A 21,870-nucleotide genomic window follows, 5' to 3' on the forward strand; every position below is an offset into this window, starting at 1 on the left:
TGGAAATCAGATTTTAAGTACTTAATGAGAATTTTATTACACCATATATTAACCAGCTTTTCTTAAATATGTTTGTGGGCAGCTATTTCTAAAGCTCTTATTTTATTTATCTGACAAATTTCTGTAAATTATTCTACCTTTATGTAAATGTATTATATTTGGCAAGGTTGATAGCACTGAAAAAGAAGAGAATCCCAGAAGTTTGGCAACATTTTCTTTGAGTCCCTTAGCTGCAGCATTTTAAAAATTACAGTAATATTTTCTCAAGATCCTGTTCAAGAAAAGAATGTGCGAACTGTGCAAATGTTTGGCATGTACTAATTATGTCTACTAAAGCATCTCTTACCAACACATTTCCTCTGCTGCTCGCTGAACTTGTAGCCTTCGTAGCATATGCACGTGTACCTCACTGGCAGGTTAATGCAGTGTCCTGCTCCACAGATATCCGGATTCACAGTACATTCATTGATTTCTTTAAAGATAAAAGTAAACAAAGTAGTGTGAGGAAAGCACAGACGTACACAAAGATTTAATTGCTACTTGCAAGCCATTATTTTGTGTTTCTTCAGTAGCTATAAAAAAACTTTTTTTAAAGTTGCCAGGTATGCACTTCAAGCTGACTTCTGAAATCCAGCATAGATTCCTGGGATGGCTTTGTATTGACTTGCCCCATTCAAGGTCATCAACAGTCACAAGAAACAATGTGTAGGAGGAACTAGAGTGGGCGGGAACTCAGAAGCTAAGCTGAAAGTCACAAGGAGATCGATTCTAAACAAAACCCCAATACAGCTGCTTGGAGGTTCTCTCCATGCTTCATTTTAGATGATGGAGTTTGAACCAACATGTGATTTCTCCTGATAAGAAATGCAGAATTTTCTGCATTAGCAGGCAAAATCTCCACTGCAACAACTATTCCCAAACTCCTCCAAAACTTCTTACTAGCCCCCTTCAAATACCTTCTTCCTTTGATAAAAATAAGAATTTATTTAGATCGGTAAAGTAGATCCCTCTTCCAAATCCCTTCCTTACGCTCCTGCTGATGCCTGGAGATTGCTTCTTCCCTAGAGTGTGGACAGGTAACCTGTGTAAGCTCACACCACTCAGACACACGCCACAAAGAAGGCAGGCTCACAGAGCCCACAGGAGGAGCCCCAGCACGAGCAGGATGCAGGACTCACAAGTGGCCTTCTGAGAGGAGCTGGTACAAATCCTGTTGCCCTTTAAAGCTACTTAGCCGACCTAAATATCACTTTTCTATAAGTATAAAATGGAAACAATCAGAGTTCCAACTTCAAAGTATCAGGCTGCAAAGAGAAAAACTAAATAATGCATGTAGCCTAATTCCCGGCACATTACACGGACTGAAAGTCGTTCTTGTCACTGTTGCTGCTGTTTATATTGAAATCATTTTCAAATATATAATAAGGAAATAACACACTTATGTCGGTGATACCATGAGCAGACTGGCACCTCTGAGCATGATACACTGAAGGCACTGCTGTGCGACAGGGTATTGTGGTTTGAATGAGAAGGCAGGTGTATTACTGTCACTAATAACTCGCTATAAATTCTGCAGAAAAAGGATGTGAAAAAACAGTGCTTTACCCCAGATTCACAAGTGAAATGGTCTAAAATAGGGGTTCAGGTTGCTCTCCCAAACTGCAACCACATTCTTCATTTTCATAAAGTGTTCAATGTATCGTGACTTTACAACTACACATGTAAGTTACATGAGAAACATGAATGTATGAGAAATGCATAAAAAGCTGTGTATTTCAAAATTACAGGTATCTTTTATGAGTTAATTTATGCCAATTAGCCATCAGAAAATAAACTTGTTCGGAGACAATATGCTATCAAATTTTAGAAAAAGAAAATCCAAAAGGCTAAACCTATTAATACAAATTGATTAATATGAATGCTTCAACAATCAGCAATAACACAAACCAAATTTTGATAGGTATATATCATAGAATATATACTCATTAGCAGAACAAGGAAACACTTCTTAAAAATACAGGCACAAACACTGTAATATAACGCAATACTCTAACACATTACTAAACTACTCTAAATTACAAAAAATAAGATTGGAAGAAAATATTTTATTACTTGGGGACTGATATTTCTTGTTCACTTTATACCATGAGCACATGTTAGTATACTACTTTCATAATTGGAAAAGTTTTCCTTAAAAAAGTATTTTTATATGCTACAAAAATCTGAAGGTATAAGGTTGACTCCACTAGGTTATACTTATAGACCTTTAGATAAGAACGCTCTTCTCTGTAGAAATTTCTTCATTAAACAATATAAGAAATACACCTGTCTTTTCTATATTATAGGTATACATTATAAGAGTTCCTATTTAGATTTCTTGGTTTTCTTTGCAATTACTAACTGTCCTCTGTGCTCTCCACTGCCATTTTCTTAAAATGGGAAAGAAATGTTGATCTTGTGTATGAAAGAAAATGAATTCCATAGAAGGCAAACTAAAATACAGTACTTGGGGCTAGGATTCAGAAAATAGTAAAAGGCTGCAAATCTTGAGTCTGTTTGAAAGGTGTCATCAGCAGTCACTACCTCACTCCCACACATAACTAATTTCTTGTTTTTTGAGACAAGGTCTCACTATGGAGTTCAGGTGGCCTTGAAATTGCTAGGCAGCCCAAGTTGATCTGAACTCAAAATCTTCTCAAGTTAGCTTTAAGGTAGAATTTTACTAAAAATTCTAACACTTTACTTGCAGGAAATAAAATGAGTAACAATAACCTTTCCCTCATGGCCAGCAGCTTAAATAGAAATTATGAAGTTGAAATTATATTGATAAAGAATGTTGAGGAATTGTATTTGGTTATCTCCAGGTAAGTACACAGAGATACAAGCTAAAAATGTTGGTCCTGCCTGGCAAGCATTAAACCTATCCATGAAAATGCCACTTTGACACCACTAGAGGGTACTAGGAGACACATCCGGGGAAGAAAGGGACATTTCAACAACATACTTGATTTCTACACTAACTGTCCCATTTTTACCTGATTACTGTAACTCTCAACATTTTGACTGCAGTGCTCCCTTTTGCTCATTTATGAGGCAGGATTCCACTCATCTAGGTAGACAGAAAGAGCGACACCCTTCTAAACACTGTCGTCTATTAACCTGTCAGCACACAGTCAGCATCACGGGTTTTCTTCTTAAGAAAATAAAAGAAAGAATGAAACACATCTTGAAATGCCTAATATCTGTCTGCTGCTATCTCTCCCCAGATTCCTCTCTTTTCTTCTTCTTTTCATTCTCAAGCACATCCACAGTGTTGGGATACACAGAGAACAATTTGGCTTCTAAATTCTAAGTGAACTCTAACAAAAGGAACAGAGTGAGGTCCGCGGCCATAGTGAGTTCTTGCTATCTTGAAGAACAAGGAAAGTTTTCTGCTTTTCCTGTTTTAGGGCAAAGACAATATGCTTTCTATTTTTCTAGGAGTCACTCATACTTAGTCTTATGAACCTGTCTCCACATGATGGGTCTGTTCACAGGGAAGCACACACTCAATCAGCAAACTCTCCACATAAGGTCTGAAGACAAGGCTCTGACACACTGCAGGGGCACAGCTCCCACAGGCAGCACTAATTCCTGGACTCGGGATAAGCCTAGGATGAGAACATCTTCCCTTGTCTTCAGTAGGCCTGGCTTCCTGTAGAGGACAGGCATGCCCCGCGCCCACACTGGGTTTTTTCCAGAGTCCTTCATAATGCTTACCCAGAGGTGGGCTCATAAACAGCTCTCTTTCCTCCTGTTTGTCCCCTGAAACAACCTAGCCTTCCCTGGGCTGACAGCCTCACTCCATTATTTCTTTTATTAGAGATCACTTAGAATTTAGAAGTCAAATGTTCTCTACGTATCCCAATGACATGGCGAATGACAGATTTAATAGCTTGGTAACTTTATTTTCTACAATAACATAAAAAAGAAACCTTTGGGCAAAATGTGGCCCAAAGGAATATACTGACTTTTAGGCTGTACATCTTCCTCAAGCGATGAATCCAGTCAATGAACGAATGAACCCATGAATGAATGCATGCATAAAAATGGAGTCTGGAAATATTAAAACAGGATAATTTCACATTTTTTTAAAGCTCATTTTCTGCCATAATACATAGCTTTTGGAAACTGTTGATGATACTAGGAATATGTTTCGGGGACAAGTCTTTGAAAAGGGTCAATTATGAGAGCTAGAAAAATCAGAGGAGCAAACAGTTTTTAAATGTTTGGGCTATGATAATTACAGAGGTTCCTGTAAGGCAGTCATGGAAGACAAAGTATAATTTTGGGCTGGTCCGCAGGGCTATGGAGCAGCTGGGGGAAAGCTGCCGGAGCAAGGCATCGAATGTTAACTCATGGAAAGGTTTACAAAAATGCCCTGGCTTCCTAAATGCCCCACGATGAGCAGAAATTGTCCCACAACAATTGGAACAGATGTTTCCACTTTGTATTTGCCAGAGAAATGGAGGCTTGATTTTCCAGACTATCCTTCAGCTATTAAGATACTATATTAAACCAAGAATTTATATGCTGAACTGTATAATTTATTTGAAGAGTAGGCCAATAATGTTCAAGCCACCAAGTCAACTGGAAAGTACCACACTTACTTCCTGCAAATACACAGCTCACTTCATAATTACTGCGTGTCAAAATGTGTCTGGCTAAACCTAAAAAGGCTACTTGCAATCTCACCATCATAAAGATATCATCGCTAAACAATGTAGAGCTGACTTTATTATTTAAAATTTATTGATATTACCTCTTTTTTCAAATATGGGTGAAAAATAACAGTGACAAGGAAAATTTACTTCTTTTTTTATTTTACAGGGGAAACTATATAATATTCCTGAGAGAACTGATCAGACTGCTCCTTAAATCTGTGTGTTTGGGCCTTAGTAAACCAATGGGCACAGCTGACTCTGCTTTCAATTGATACAGAAGAGTATTCTATGTTAATGTAGATCTCTGTTCATGGTGTAGCTCTAAATGTGTAATCATTCCAGTTCCAAGAATCTCTATTTATAGCTTTCTTCCCATAGATTCTTTTAGACAGATTCACTCTAGAGGAAGGGGAAGTATCCCTAACTGCGACATGCAAAAAAGGATCCAGCGTCACTTGTTTCCTGGAGGGAAATACTTGTGCCTCAAATGTGTGATGGCCGTGTTACCCCAGCACTGCTGCCAAGTTCAAATTAAACTATCTTCTGGCAACCTTGTGCAGCAGGGCTATTTTCATTTTTTTTTTTTTTTCATACAGCTCTGCAGTTCAGTAGAAGCCCAGAAATTTCCATTTGTATCCCTCACACCACAGTATTTGAATGAGGAAACCACATCGATCTGGCCACACTGAACCTCTACAAAGCTAGATTGCAAGAAGCTTGACCAATGAAGTCAGCAATACTCATTCAAAACTAAATTCATCCTCACACTGGAAAACAGAAATACGGTGCTTACTGGAGAAAGAACTAGTGAACTGTATTGTCATACTGCAGTTCTTAACACTGAGAGAAACAGAGGATCCTTGCTAATCAAGACAGCACACTACATGCTTAGTATCTTGCAGGAGCAGACTTTTACAGATGTATTTGATAGACAGTGTACACGTTTATGACTCCAGAAAAACAGAATAAGCAATTCAGTTGTGATCATTTTTTAAAAATCACTAACATTTCAGTATCACTCTACATTTAGAGAATGGCTCATATTTCTATAGAACTTTACTCCGTATTAGATGTAAAACCAAAGAGTGCTTGCCATGAAATCATGCATTTGGGGAGAGGCACTGAGTGCAGAGGGGCCTTGGCTCTGTCCCTGATGTAGCTGAAAAGGCACCGTTGAGCCCACTCTGTGCCTCTGCTCTCCAAGTCACCTGCTGTTCCCTCTTAGAAAGAGGTGCTGTTTGTTCACTTACTTGGTCCTTTGTTTGTTTTCTGAGACAGAGTTTCCCTATGTAGTCCAGGCTGGCTTTGAACTCACTACGTACGTAGCCCTGGCTGGCCTCAAATTTGTGGCAATCCTCCTGCCGCTGCCTTCTGAGTGCTGGGATTATATGTGCATGTCCCATGACACCCAGATCCTGAGGTGTTCTTTATGAACACTTTATACTCTAAGTATCTAGTTACCATATTGAATAATAGACCTCCAGTATTTATTCCTCCAATGTGAATATTGTGGTGGCCCTTTCTTCTGACTCTAAAAATACATGTCCACTTAATAAATAGAAAATATAAAACTTTCTAAAAACAAAATATAATCTAAACCTCTCAGATCTCATTAAAAAAAAACCTTATTATCTGGTATATATTCACCCTGAATTATATTTAAGTATATAATGGGTATAATATTCTACATATTTCGTTTTTTATATCCATCCTAAATGTATGCATATTGCATGGCCATTTCCTGACACACTCCAAAAAATTCTTTAAAGTGGCAGCATAATGTTCCAATACATACATACAAGTATCTATTTCTGTATGGTTGAATGTATAGGTTATTTTTATTTTTTCCTCAACTGTATACTGTATTGTGATACATAACCATGTATAAAAACTAATCTCACATTTTTAGGCATATTATCTGCTGAAACGTAGGATTACTGGGTTAAAAGTTCTGAACATAGCCAGGCATGATGGCATGCACGTGTTATTTCAGCAGTGGGAAACTGAGGCAGGAAGCTTCCAAGTTCAAGGCTAGCTTGTGTAACTTACCAAGACTGTCTTGAGATAGTAAAATCGTGAGAAATGTAACTCAGTGCCCCCTGGGTTCAATCCTCAGTACATACAAAAAAAGTTCTCAACATTTACTCAATCCTGAGCTTTCCAGAAACCCTGATCCAGTTTACACTTTGCAATGGTTAATTTCACGGTCAGTTTGTCTCAGTTTTTGCATTTGTTTACAAAGAATATATCTTTATAATTTTAAACTAGTAACTAAAATATATTATAAAGAATTTTAAAAACACATGAAGTTATACTAAAGAACAAAGATGAAAAATGCGGCACACTAAAGTATTTTCTGTCACCTTGTCTGTTTTTGTAGACATTTAAAAAGTAAAATTGGAGTAATTACATCCTCCTCTGTACTTCTTAATAAATGTTAAGACAAACATTTCTTCACGGCATTATTCTTTTAAGACATTAACAACCATCCTATGTTTCTGTGCATATGTGTGATTTAGGCATACCCCTCTCTGAGTAATATTCACATTACTTCCAAATATCTGCTGTTATGATTGTCACAAGCAATCCGATATGACGTTTTAAACACAGCCCAGGACCACGTTTCCACGTAATACATAACACAGCAAATACTGCACTGACCTGTTACTTGAGTAGGTGCAATCACTTGGCTGGCACTGGATGTGGAAGCTTCAGGAGCTACTTCCACGGGCCCAGGGGGGGAGGTTTTCTCAATTACTACTGCATGAGGAAGTGGAGGGAAGAGAAAAAAGTGAAGCCTGTTATGAGCACCGAGATCCCATTTCAAAATGCAAGCATGAGTCTAATACTATATCAGAACAGTTCTTGGATATAAAGAACTATTATAGATCCTGAAAGCTCATGGCGTTAATGCAGAGCTCTGGTTTCAATATTTAGCAGCAGTATCTGAGAGCAATTCAGAAGAAAAATGACCACAGGTCAAATAATGACTTTCAATAATCACATGATGTATACTGCTGTCAATCACAGAAGACAGGGCAAAAGCTACCTTTCCCCCTGTACTACTTGAAGTACAGTACTTGTATTAGCATTATCTAAGCATATGATCATACTTAAGTGTGTACTTTCACATTTAAATTCAATTTTAATATTAAAAACAAAACTTCCTATCTCATGCTTTTATATAGATAAAGAGTACAAATCAACACAGATTACCTGGAAACTGGGGGTGCAAATTAAAAGTTGAAATGCCTGGTGAGAGCTGGGGTTGGCCAGGCTCGAGTTTGATTTTTTCTTGATCCAATGAAGGTATTTCCTGGGTGGTTGTATTTCAGACACAGAGACAGAGAGAGACAGACATAGCGCTATTTTTATTTAATTAATTATATTCTTGGAAAGGCAAAAAAAAATCACAGAAAATTAGATATAAACTGCTATGATTATGTGACACCCCTCTAAAAACCCCAACCTACTGTGCTGTTTCCATGGCAAGCTCTTAATTAGCAGCAGTGCTAACCACAGATCGTGCTCACCCTTTCCACAGGGCTCAAAGTCAGACCTTTAAAGCAGTGATCTCAGCCCAGGAGCCCACATTTGGTCTCCGACAGGGCAATACTAACCACAATGAGGACTAAACCTACATCTTATTTACATGTGATTCTGTTGCACTAGATGACTGGTCACTTTCTCTGCAGGTTAAATGGGTTTAGCATCTGGATCATTAAAAAAAAAAAAAAACCACACAAGCTAAGTTAAAGTATTTTAAACAGTGAGTCATGGTGGCTTCCGCTAACCTCACATCTAATAACCTGGTAACTCTCAACAGTATTAGTGCCACAGCAACAGAACTGTGATCTTGGAGAAACACTTAGAGCCTCCTAACATATTCTGTCACCCACGGCTGTCCCCTGGACCTTAAGCAAAGAAACAATCCATCGCCAGAGCTCTATTTCCAGTTATAGCTCCTTAGGGCTTGTGCCAACTGAACAATTTGTCCGGTGAAGGATCTGCGCCTTCATCCACACCAGCAAGGGGCCAGAGAACTCATAACAAAACTTCATTAAAAGTATTCATCAAGTTACCTGCTGACCATTCCCCTGCATATTCCCTGATATTTAAAGCACTGTCATCTTCCAGAAAGCTCAACTCCCTAGCCTCTGTTGGCCTATTATTCTCTTTTCCAGCTTCAATTATCACCTTTCTGCTTCTAAAATAGACAGCCTGTGTAATATTTCATTGAAGACCCCATTTTGTAAGCATAAATGCTTTGGAGAAACTCTGTTTATAGATATTCCAGATTCTTCAAATTCACCTCCACACAAAACCAACCAGGCTGTCATTCCAAGATGATCATTTCTGCCACAGCCACAGTATAGTCATTAACCCATTCCATTTAAAGTACTTTCCAGTCCTCCTGTATTCATCATTGCAAACCTCCTCCACTGGCACATTCATTATAGCTATTTTCCCTTTCCATACCCCAAGTCCCACCAATGCGGTTGGATTCTCATGCTTAGTTTACTGAAATAATCAAATTAGCCTCTCAGGCTACGTCCAGCTCTCTATTTTGGTTAGCTAGGATTTGTTTTCTAGAAACACTTAGAATTTATTATATTTTCCCACATGCCTGCCTATTCTTAATAATGTAGACTGGCTTCCTATCATCTACTGGAGACAAACTCAGTCAGTCTGAACTATACCCCATTCCCTGCAGCCCATGCCAATGAAGAGCAAGCCATGGGCACATGTTAACCCACTCCTGCAGTCCACAGAGAAGCTCTCCCCGACCCACAAAATGCAATAAACCTCCTAGTCAACACCATTGTCCCCTTGGCAGGTGGGTCCAGCTGCGGGGGGGGGGTGGGGACAGGGTACTGCCTCACTGATCACAACTACAGTTTGGTATTCTAAGCTTTGCAAAGGCAGCCCCAAATTTCCTTTCAAACCAAGTCTCTCATAAACCTTGTTGTCCTTTTACCACACACATACAGTTCCTTCCCCTGGACCCTGCTTTCTCTGCATCCATTATGAATAAGGTGAGATCTCTGCAGAGTCTCAAGACCACAAAGACTACAGGCGCATTTTCCTACTCCCCTTCTGAAAACAAAATGCAATTAAAATTACACAGGAAAATTTCAAGATCTCTTTTAGATTCCTAATGAGAGTTACCATCAACTCAATCACAAACAGAGAAGAAAACTGACTTAGGATGTGGTTGTCAGGCAGCTGACTGGCCCACTTGCAAGCTACCTGAGTCTTCACATATACCAACTTGTATTTATAGGCTAACAATTTTTAAAACTATTTCTAATAGTTTATGCATCTCCTCATCTAAATTCTAATACTTAAGGCTCTCTTGCAACTGAGTAACAAATATATAAACATTTAATAATTATCTATTTTTATGTTATCATCAGTCAAGCAAGATCCAGAGAAGATCCAGTATTAAATTTAATCTAGCAGATGTCTACATTCCCTACTAATAGTCTCACAATTCGCAGTCTCATTTCATGCCCCCAAACTAAAGATTAATAAGAAAAATCCACAAACTGAGAAACAATGCTCAAGTATTTGATTGAAGCTTTCAAGAGTAAGTTCTGGTTTTACTCCAAATCAGTTCAAATATTCATGTTACATTTTGGTTGAATTCAGAAGCACCTCAGTTACTTTATATGCACTTAACTATATACAAGTATACAGACATGTGAAAACCTTTCTTCACATAGGTAGTCCCAGAAATTAGCTGACTATAAATTCTGTTTAAGTCCTTGATTCCCATTACTTGCCACCATTCTCTTCTCACTAGAAGCCATGTTCCTTAAGAAAAGGGAGTTTTGTCTGATTTGATGGCTATTATTTTCCTGGCACTGAGGACACTGCTGAGTCATTTTGCAAAAAGTATTTGACTGAATGCTATATTTTCGTAAACAAGGCATAATGTACATCTGAGTGCACTTAAGTTGTAAAATGCCACATTTTCTATAAAAAACATCTGAATGTTGCAAAAAAAAAGACTTGTAAACAATGAAAACATTACCTTCTCAGGGGGTGCAGTTGCGACTAAAACCAGAAAAGAAATAAGGGCATTAGTATAATTTAAGACAACTCATTTATTACAATTTTTAAAAATCAATAAAAGTCTAGTATTCTGCTCCAAAAGGATTAAGAACTAAACTAAATCAAATGCAGAACTGTGGTCATCTTCCATTTTAGAGAATTTTATACATGACAGAGAGAACTTTCTGTATTATTTCATTTTTAAACTATAGGAGCTCAGAGAGTTGAAATATAAGTCTTTTGAAGTCTCTTATTTAAAATTAAGATTATTAAAGTAAAAAGTTAGATAAATCAACTTTATGATAGGTTAATTTATCCCTAATCCAAATTTTATGGAATTTCCTGTCTTGAAAACAAACATTTTCATTAATGGGCCAAATACTTAACCTAGTAGAGACATTTGAAATGTTTTCTGTTGTCAGTGTTAAAAAAGAATTCCATTTATTTCAGAGACATGAGAATAGGTGCTGTATTCGTGAGTGAGTCCAGTCTTTAATGAAGTCCTACAAACATCTGCAGGAAGACATGCGAACTAACTGGTGACAATAAATCCTCACAAGCCAGTAAGAGCCGTAAGAAATTAGCATCCATATAGTCAGCAAATCACATCTTAAACAATTATTAACATTATTCTGGTAAAAGCAATGCCTTTGTATTTTGAAAGACTTGATTTTCAGGAATCAGTTCTCAAGCGTCAGGTCAACATTCACTGGGATTTTTTTTCCAGAATCAGTATCTCCATAATCTCTAAGAAATAAACTAGGTAGGTGGCCTTTATTTCTAAAAGCAATTAGGGCACCAGCTACATTAAAATCATCGCTTCAGTATTTTTATGGACGGACAGGACTTCCTGTCCTGCCAAATACATCATCAAGAAAGTCTTGAGGTACAATTTGGACCAGAACCTATTTCTCTCTGCCTGTGTAAGGGAAGAACGACTGTAAAGTCAGTCAACTGCAAGGGAGGTTCTCCCTGCTCTGCCTCACCAAGGAAGAAGTGTGGGGAGTGAAAGAGGGAACACAACAGGCCAAACACACAAATGCTCAGAGCTCAGGAAAACACCAGCCTCCCAGCAGCAGCTTGCACCAAGTTCCTAACCCTTCACCACCCTGAGCACCCTGTACTTCCTCATGAGATCCCTGAACAGGCACTCTGAATCCTGATCAACTATGAAAGGCCATGAGCAGCCTGATTAGACTAAACACATAATACTCCATGTAAACCTTAAATTTCTACGCTTTCTATATGGAGTGAGAATTTGTGTGGCCATGGAGACATTCAAAATACTGCAAATGCTGGCTGAGAGACAGAGAGAGAGAGAAAGAACATGAATGAATCCCCTTTCCTGAGTACCAGAGAGACTGGAAATCAACTCCCTCTCGAGTGTAAGGTCTTAACCAGAAAATGTTCTCCTTGGTCACAAGTCCTGCTAATAGTCTGTGTATGACACATGGCAAGTCATGCCCCCTCTTGAGGTCTCGGGTTGCTTAGAAGGTAAATAACTGTACTGGGTGGTCTTTCAGATCCTTTCACGTCAACTGTCTCTTACTTTCCTGCATTTCTCCCTCCATTATCTCCGACTGCCTGTTACATTATTTTATGGAAGCTCAGAAGATGCTTTAACATTTTTAAAGCTGGGGATTCCACTTGGAAGATAAATATTTACCGAAGGGCGCTCTAGACACAGAAATGAAGTAGCACTGTTCTCACAAAGAATCTAACCCAGTCTCTATGAATAATCATTAGCAAAAGTAGCCTCCCAAAAGCAAGACAGTATTTTCAAATTACCATAGAATTTATTACCCTACTAGGTACATATTATTCAATAGCAGCGATTCTCAATCAGGGATGAATTTGCATCCCTCAACTGTGAACATGTGCAATGATCAGATACCTTTTTGGGTTGTAACCACCATGGGGTGGGGGAAGGGGATGGATTAGCATCTGGACATCAAAGGCCCCAGAGGCCACTCAACAGCCCTACAATACAGGTGGCCTCGCCACCTGTCGATGAAGTGTCCATCTTAAAATGTCAATAGTGCTGAAGCTAAGCATTCTAGTTCTAGACAGGTATAAACCTGGAAACCCAAGTAATATATACAGACACGTGGCTAGAGCGCACACCTGACCTCCACTCTCACCTTCTGACTCCGCCGCTCCTGGCCCGTGTTCCTGGGAGAAGGTCAGGGCCTCCACTGGCTCTTCCTTGGCTGGGAGAGGTGGAGGATGAGTACTTTTAGCAACAGGTTGAGTGTTCTTTGGCTTGACAAATACAGGTCCTTTACCTACATGGTGATGGATTGGCCTGCGTCTATGAACGCCAGAAACCGTATAACCCATTCCACCAGGACAGATTTCCTTAAAAGCAGCTAGATTTGGGATGGGAAAATATTCCTTTTAAAAATCTAACAGTGCAAACTTATACAGAGGAAAATATCATGATGAATATCTCTTAATAAATCAGTAATACAGGTACATTCAAAAACTTCAAAAACAGATGCAAAATGTATGCACATTGCTTAAATTTCTGACAAAATTGCATATTTACAAGAAAAACTTCACACTTTTTTTTAAATAAACATGTATCAACCTGTTAGCTCCTTAAACTATCCAATCAGGATATATACATATATTTTTTATATATTTACCACTTTACATATTTAGCATGTATTATACAAATATAATCAGCAACCAATTAGGAGATACTATTTGTATCACATTATATATGTAATATTAGATATCACATATAAAATATATGTACATTAGGAGACATTTACATATAAAAGACATTATATACTGTATAACTCATACATATGTGTAGTATCAGCAAGCTTTAGTCTTTCTTTTCTCTCACTTTGGTATAATCTTATTAGTTATTATTCAAGAACTCAGTGACATCTCATTAAGTTAGATCATGAACAAGAAGGCAAAGAAAAAGAAGGCAGGAAAATGAGGTGTGAAAGGCTCAGGATTGGTCCCCTGGCGAGGAACCCACAGGGCTCAGCCAGAATGGAGTGGCTTTGCTGGCTGGGTGCTGGTTACCACTGAAGTGGGGAGCAGCCCAGAAGACAGCTTCTCAGGACAGTGAGAAGAGACCCCATGAAGTGACACATGCTACAGATGTAAAGATGACAAATAGAAACCGAGAGAGAAAGACAATGCAAACTAGGCTGCTGTTTTCAAGCAAAGGCCTTACGACTGGGTGAACGCCTAGCCAGGAGCAGCTGACTTAATTACACAGAGAACTAGGAGGCAGTCTGCGGCTCTGGAACCACGATGTGTCTGTGTGCTTTTAAGAGTCAGCTTGGCATGTGTGATTTGCTAACCTCCACTGCATAATCCCCTCGAATAAGTAAAGGGGAAAGACAAGGCTGGCAGCCGTGTGTGGCCTGAGGAGGAAAAATCCACCTAATCCCTTTGCTGTTGGTGTTGGAGAAAAATTACCAAATGCAGACACTGAGGGGCTTATGGCCACTTTTTACATTTCTACTTCTAAAATTGAAAGTAAAATAAGTCATTTCTCACTTCTACTGAACAACAGTTCTTCTATCGACTGGTCTGGACCTAAAATTAGTTCTCAATAAAAGGAAACTAAAACATGCCTTTAAAGCACAATAAAATACAGTTTTTCTAAGGATCATACACTAAAAGGTGGAGCCTCATGCTTATGTTTAACTAGAAAACAGAATTCTTACTTGAAAATGGTTTTCAGAAGAAAACATGTTTTTCTGTCAAATTTTCAAGTATTGATGAATTAAATATGTTTTTAAAAACCACCACGCGTCCAAAAATCAGTTAAGTGGAAAAATTTACCTTTGTTATTTTCAACTTTAGTTTTTACACTATGGAGGGGTTTCCCAGAGTTGCATTCACCATCTTTATTTATGTTTCATGTAAGGATTTAAAGCTATCAAAACTGAACTTAGAAAGAATTGTGTCTAGACATTATAAAACTTTTTTTGTGTGGGGTACTGGGGCTTGAACTCACGACTTTGCGTTTGCCAGGCAGGCACTTATGCTGCTGACCTAAACTGCCGGCTACATTATAAAACTTTTTTGCGTGTTATTTTAAAACAATGCATGTGTTGAATGAAAACAGGAAGACAGTAGACTTGTTGAAGGTGTCGTCTACACTGTCAGTTAACTGTCCTTTGTAGTATTTTTTGCCTTAGTTTATATTCCTTATTCTAACCACCAAAAAAGGTGATAAATATGTATCTAAAACTTGTCAGGGATATAAGTCTCATCTTAAAGACACACATGGCCCTGAGAGATTTAATGCACTCTTCCTCCTGGTAGCTGTGCTAACTTACATAACTAACTTATCATATAAGTAATTTAGTAGGCTGCTTTACACCAACCCCACCCAGTGAAATAGAGACCACTCCATCCTTGATTGTATGTCCGGTGTTTACAAGTTATGTTTTCTTTTCTACTGTTTAACTCTATGGGATCCTGCTTCAGAAGTCTGTGATTTCTTGGTGGGAAGTAAGATACTTAAGATAAATTTAATCTTGCAAGGCATTAAGCAATTCTGTACCAAATTCAAAAATAAAGAAGAATCAACTTCTTAATACTTAGCTCCCTGAAAATTCATAGGAGTTTTGGCAGGATCTGCTCTGGAGTTATTAAGCATCATTGCACAGTTCAACCATGAATATAATTCTCTCCATTTCCAATTAAAGAAATTAAGTTCAATGTTCAATCACTGAGTGAGCCAATCACCCCATGGAGGGTCTAGTTAATGAGAAATGGTGAGTGGCAAATCAGGAGAATACACAGACCTAAAAAACTTTCTGGTCTCTATACTTAAATATTAGATTTAAGAGTGTTGGTAAGTGGGAGTAAAATATAATGGCTTTTCTTAATACACAAACAGAAGTCTAACATTACCCAGAAAATAGTGAGAAATTTCTTTGCATATAATTTTTTCCACTGATTTAACTTTGTATGTCTATGATTTCTACAAAAGTGATATAAACACAGAACTGTTAAAAACTAAACTGAGGATCAAAAATGACCCAAGCTGCCAAAGGCATCCTGCCTACTTGTGCGGCTAGGAATGTTCGTGGGTGCACACCTGGGCGTGCCTTACCTGTGCCTGGGAGAGGACATTTCTCACAGTGTGGACCCCAGGCCTTGCCCACACTACAACAGCAGAGCTGCTTGGTGAGGTGCACAGACAGAGGGTGCAGACACTGCCTGCTGGAACTGACAAGCCGGTAACAGGGCCCTTTCTCTTCTGCAATCACAGGAGGGTCCGCTGCAGCAGAGAGAAAAAGCCTGGCGTCACGCAGGAAACAAAAACCAGATCAGCATTTCAAGACATAGTAAAATGAATCTTAAGGTATATGAGCAACCACACTCACAAAAATTCCATCGAAAGTTAGGGCATCACCTTTCTTAATTATGAGTCCATTTATCAAGTGAGTTTTAAGTGAGTGTCACGATTAGTGACTGTCCCCATTCCTTATGGGACCTGTGTCCCCTTTTGGGCAAGCATTAAATTACAAATGTATGCACAAGCAAAATAAACAATTTCAACTGAATCCCACCTGGCCAAAGTAATCTAATCTTCTACAGTCAACATCACCACTGTGAGATTCCCATAGGGAGTGAGAGGCAGTTCTAGGACAGAGCTTGATAACTGACCATGCACCCAGAAAATCAGGAGCACAGCTCATTCTGCAAATCAACAGCTTCCCTGCCTACTCGGAAGCATTAAGACAGGGTTGGCAGGCCCCTGTCATGGCTCTCCTTAGGCCAGGGAACACGAGCAGGAGGCAGGAAGTGGCTTCTGATCTTTAGTGCCACACAAAGCCCCAGTCTAGCCAGACAAGATAGCAAAGGAGGAGCAAATACTATGATCAACTCCTTGGAAACACTGAAAGCACACTGGGCTGCTGTCACAGAGTTCCTATGTCCTACTCCTGATTGTCCACTCTATATTTAGTAGATATAAATTCACCAGTTGAATGGTCCAACTGTTTACCAGGCCCCCAGGGCAAACACGAGGGTAAGTAAGGAAAGAACCGTGCCTTTATTCTTAAATTTCTATTCTATTATTTCTATTCTAAGGTACATGTGAATGGAGTATGTTCCACAAGGTGAGGACCAGTACAGACAACTCAAAACTGCTGAACCTGACCAAGTGTGGTGTCCCCTCCGTCCATTCTCCACCCCGAGAAGCTTTCCTCTGTCCTGTCACAGTCCAAATGAGGCTTTCCAATGTGTCTTTCCCTTAGCCAGCTGCTCTAGAATCTGGTGCTCCCCAATCAGCTAATCTTCCATCCCTTCATGCTTAGATCTAATTTTTATTCTTCCAATAGGATTGAGGTCTTAGCTAGGTGTTGTAAGAAATAACCTGGTTCAATTAAGGTACTACAGTACACAAGAAAAAGCAAAAGATTTTCGCTTCAAATTATAGATCTACTGCTTGCTAGAAATACAGCCAAGGGAAGCTTACCTTCTTTATTTTTACTTTTAAGCTATGAAAAAGCAAAGGGCACAGATACTGTCCTCTCTCCCAAAAAAAGGAAGGCTTGAGATCATGGTTATTATCCTGAAAGATAGTAAATCCCTGAATGACTGAACATCATTCAGTGTGTGTGGGGTGGATGTGGGTGTCTGCATGTGTCTGTAAATTATATAATCTTTAGAATGAATATATTCACACACACACACACACACTCACACACACACACAGAGTTATGGGATAGCTCACAAAAGATTTTATTCCAAAGTTTTCCTCAACTTGACTGTATGGACCTTACAATATTTACATCCATAGAAACAATGTCAGGTCATCTCATAGAGCCTATTTACATATGATGGGCCTTATAAAATTAATCATATTAGTGTTAGCTGTATGTTCCAAGGACAAGAGTTTTCAGAGCAGTTTTCTCAAATACCCCCCAGAGACAAACAGATATGAACTTCCTCCCATTTAATTTTCTATAGTCACTTGCTGATACCAACCTTGCCTGTATTTGTAGGGTACTGGTACTGTCTTAGGGACCAAGCCTGTTACACTTACCCTAACCCCCTACCGAAGTACTCAGTTTTGGTGTGAAATGCCAGGTTTGCTCTAAATTAAGCCCAAAATTTAAATGAGTTATACTACTTTGACAGTTATGTATGTGTGCTAACTGTAAGACATCATTAATTAAAGCAAATCTCTGGTTATCAAAATCTCAAACACTGCATAAAGAAAAGTGTAAAATTTCAGTATAAAGGTATAGGTCAAGTGAGCTAATTCTTTCTAAACATCTTACCCTAACACATATTGGATTTATAGGGTTTTCCCTTCCCATTACTTCCTAACCAAATATTCTATGTAATGTCTCAGTATTCTAGGAAAGTGTTACTTTTTTCCCATGATAGTTTTTAGAGCAGTTCCAGTTCAGTTCTTTACGAGAGTAAATAAAAAGGAAAAAGAAAAAAAAAGAGTCACTTGCCTGTAGAGTCATCAATAAGTTAATTGTTGATGAGTCAGGCAGTGTTGGTTCATGTTCTAATTAAACATTCTGACCTACTCCAAATGCACGTAAGAAAAAGTAGCTAATACTAAAACTATGCCTTCAAATATGTATATGGGAAAGAAGGAAACTCTTAAAAAGGTCTGGCTTACATATATATCTAAGGTTCCAAAGACTCACATTTTTTTTTTAAATCTACAACTACATAGATGAAAAGGCTTTCTATGGTGCTTAGGCTTTAACAGGGTAATACCTAAATTAGTTTTGATCATCTTTTGTTTCAAATGACCTGCAATGTCAATCCATTTTTTAAAAACATGTGAAACATTGTCACATTTTAGACAACATGACACATACACCCAAGGACAATATGCAACCCAGAACCTACAAAATTGGTGTTTGCTGTGGATGTTTTTAACCTTTTAACTTTTTAGTTTGGAAAAGCTGGTTATAAAGGATAATTCATTAGTCTACTATATTATGTCAAATACAGTATACACAGTTACATATCTCCCTGAGTCAGTGGCTTTTATACTGTGTGTGTGTGTGTGTGTGTGTGTGTGTGTGTGTGAGAGTGTGTGTGTGTTTTAATCAGAATTGCCAAAAGATTTCTGAAGAATAGGTGGAAATGGTTCTGGGTGGTACAGGCCTGGAGCAGTAACAAAGGGGTGTGTGTAGATTCTCATGATGTGTGCACTAAAACAGGGTTTTGCAAGGCTATATTTTTGCAGGATATGTTTCTAAAATTAGGGTAAAAAGTTCATGTTCTATCTCAAGGGGAAAGCATTTGAATGCACAAAACCTACTGGAATTGCCACACCTGTCAGGAAAATAATATTTTGCTCTCTGCTAGAGATAAATCTTCAAAAGGGTAGTAAATACATATGGAACACATATCTCCATACCCAAGCAAACTACTGACTCTAACCATATCTCTACTGTCAGCCACAACTCAATTACAAAACAAAGCAAAAAGGTAAAATGCTATGTAGCTCTTTATTTGGGTTCTTTAGTGGTGTATTAAGAAAGCTGTACTTATACCTGAGGTTGTAGTTCAGTAGCAAAGAACATGCCTAACATGCATGAGACTAGAACTTTAATCCCAGCCCCATCACCCCCCAAAATGGGAAGAAACTTGTACTTAATGATAGCCCTAATTAGAGGGCTGTTCAATAAATTTCCATTTTACTTTCAAAGCCTTGCTACTCTGAAGAACTAAAATGTGAACGATAAATATCACTAAGAAGATATAAATCTGGTACTTTAAGAATCTGAAAACTAGAGAAGACTTCAAAAACCAGCAAGGGCCCAGCTATGCCTCCTAGGTTTTCAATACTCCCACTCAGCCCTCTAATATCTTCATTCATTTCTTAAATGAAATTCCACATTCTGTATCAATTTCATCCCTTTCGAGCTTAACATTTCTATAGGAATGAGTGTTAGGACGCAGGTATGGGGAGCATGTGATGCTTTTCTGATGAGTTTGAGGTTACTCTATTTTTCTTGGATTGCTCTGATAAGGCCTAAAATTTTCATCTTTCCCCATGAGACAGGCAGAGGCTGGTTTGGTGAGGGCTACTTCAGCATCCTAAACCACAGAACACACAGCACAGGCAGCAGAGGTCAGCATCCTTCTTCTTTCCTCTTTTAAGCTTGATGAAGTCAAGGGCAGAGAGGACAAGGAAAGATAGCGACAGAGACAGTGGTGGCGTTTGGCTGCAGCCAGGGATTTTTGAGGTTGTTCAGCTCAGTGCATTCAAGAACTTGCAGAGTTTCCTGTGGCTCCTCAACAGCTGTCAAGTGCGTCTCTGGGAGGTCACGGAGGCAGCCACACCTTCATGACCTGGATCTGCCCTAATTTCACACTGCCTGAGCAACTGCTGTCTGTCTCCACAGTCTGTTTGCAGGTTCTGCGTCTGACTAGTTTTATACCTCTCAAGAACAAGCAGTACAAACCACAAGCAACAGTTCTGTTCTGGGTGTGTGTGTGTGTGTGTGTGTGTGTGTGTATGTGTATGTGTGTGTGTGTGTGCCCAATCTGCTACTTCTCCACGACTGTGAAACACTCCACCATCTTTCCAATGTTTCTTCCCTTACTCTGTAAACATAACCTTATTCCCAAATTCTTCCCAACTGTCTTCAGAGTTCCCTATCAATTTCTTCATAAAGTCCACCAAGAAAAAAGCTTGGATTGATCCAAATCACAAATCCTAATGGAGCCCTACATATCGCTGTGATATTATATGTAGTAAATTCAGAAGAGAGAGAAATGTAGCTATTGGCTCAATACAGCTCAAGGATCCAGGTTGTAACTCCTAACTCTGCACTGGAACATTTAACTAACAACAAATGTCTCTTAATACTTATCATTTCAACTGTTGTAGCTGAACCATAAAATTGAATTATTTATTTTTCAAATAAGAAAGGATGATTGTTTAATAAGTTCTGGATTATTTGGGCAATGACAGGGAAAAATAAATGCTAAGGAAATGTGCAAGTGTTTCAAAATTCTCACTGGCAGGTTTCTGTAATCTCGTTAAAACCTGGATGTCTGCCCTTAACTCTAGACATGAAATCTAGTGAAAGTTTCATAAAAGTTCTCCAAGTTTACCTAATCTGCAACATTCAATATAAGAATTATAACCAGACTATAAGATAAATTACTTAAGAGGAAAACAAAACACTAATAAATTTATATCCAAATTCTTCACAATCTTTTTATGCTTAAATGAGAAAACTACTTAAAAACTTACATAACTTAAATCACCCAGAAATTATCCCTACATTATCTGGATATTATCAACAATGTGATTTTTGGCCTGGATTTTCCAAATTCCAACATCATTTTTCAAATGTATACTGTCTACAAACAATTTTACAGTTTAATTTTACCACCTCCCCTTTGAAAAAGCCAAATAATTAGGTCTCCACCTGCTTCATGATCAGATATGTCTGCAAAACAACATGGAAAAAGGACTTACGTGCAAAATTTCCTAATCTGCATTTGACAGTTTTTAAAGGAAAATAGTAGTGATTAGTAAACGTATTTCAAAAGACTCAACAAGCCCATCTAAAAAGCAATAAATGAGATTGCCATTATTATTTTATTACATTTGTCTTTATTTCATCTCTACACATCACAACTTAGGGGACAGAATACAGACAAATAATCTTAACTAAAAATGAATAATGGTATCCTGATATGAAGCAGTAATTTAAAAACTAGGGACAAGAAGGATCCCGGTAAGCATAAACCAAAGCCAAATTAAATAAATAAAAATAACTTAGCAAAATCAAAATAACATAAATCATTTTTAAAATTAATCCTATCCTGCTCTTAAAGTTTCTGAACCTCAACAGTATGTATCTTTTAGAAATCTGCAGTTTTTACCTACTTTTGTAATAATCAATAGTTATAAATTCTGCATTGGAGGACATTTTAACTAAAATGTATTCATCTCTAATTGGATGGATGATCTATAAGTGACTACACTGGATTAATTTTCCATTAGTTTGCCTCTTTGGTGAAACTGTATTAAAATATATGGAAGGGGGATTTTTACTATTACTGTGGGGAAAAAGAAAATCCCAGAGATGCTGTAAAATAAGAACAATACAACTTTGGAGGCATC

General features: G+C 38.2%; 1 protein-coding gene across 6 annotated transcripts in view; it reads right to left on the reverse strand.

Moving 5' to 3' along the window:
* Ltbp1 (latent transforming growth factor beta binding protein 1) overlaps window positions 1-21,870 on the reverse strand; it is a 405,267-nt gene that overhangs the window by 101,225 nt on the left and 282,172 nt on the right. For 5 of the 6 annotated variants that reach the window (XM_063230019.1, XM_063230015.1, XM_063230027.1 and 2 more), the window contains 6 exons: window positions 15,856-16,023; window positions 12,902-13,129; window positions 10,741-10,763; window positions 7,920-8,019; window positions 7,365-7,463; window positions 347-472 (listed from right to left, as the gene is read on the reverse strand). In XM_063230019.1, the coding sequence (XP_063086089.1) occupies window positions 347-472; window positions 7,365-7,463; window positions 7,920-8,019; window positions 10,741-10,763; window positions 12,902-13,129; window positions 15,856-16,023 (744 nt within the window). The remainder of the gene's footprint in view (window positions 1-346; window positions 473-7,364; window positions 7,464-7,919; window positions 8,020-10,740; window positions 10,764-12,901; window positions 13,130-15,855; window positions 16,024-21,870) is intronic. The other variant, XM_063230022.1, reaches the window with a different exon arrangement.

The sequence above is a fragment of the Cavia porcellus genome, unplaced genomic scaffold, assembly GCF_034190915.1.
Source record: "Cavia porcellus strain 051 isolate PalLab524CR breed Dunkin Hartley unplaced genomic scaffold, mCavPor4.1 scaffold_1, whole genome shotgun sequence".
Lineage (NCBI taxonomy): Eukaryota > Metazoa > Chordata > Mammalia > Rodentia > Caviidae > Cavia > Cavia porcellus.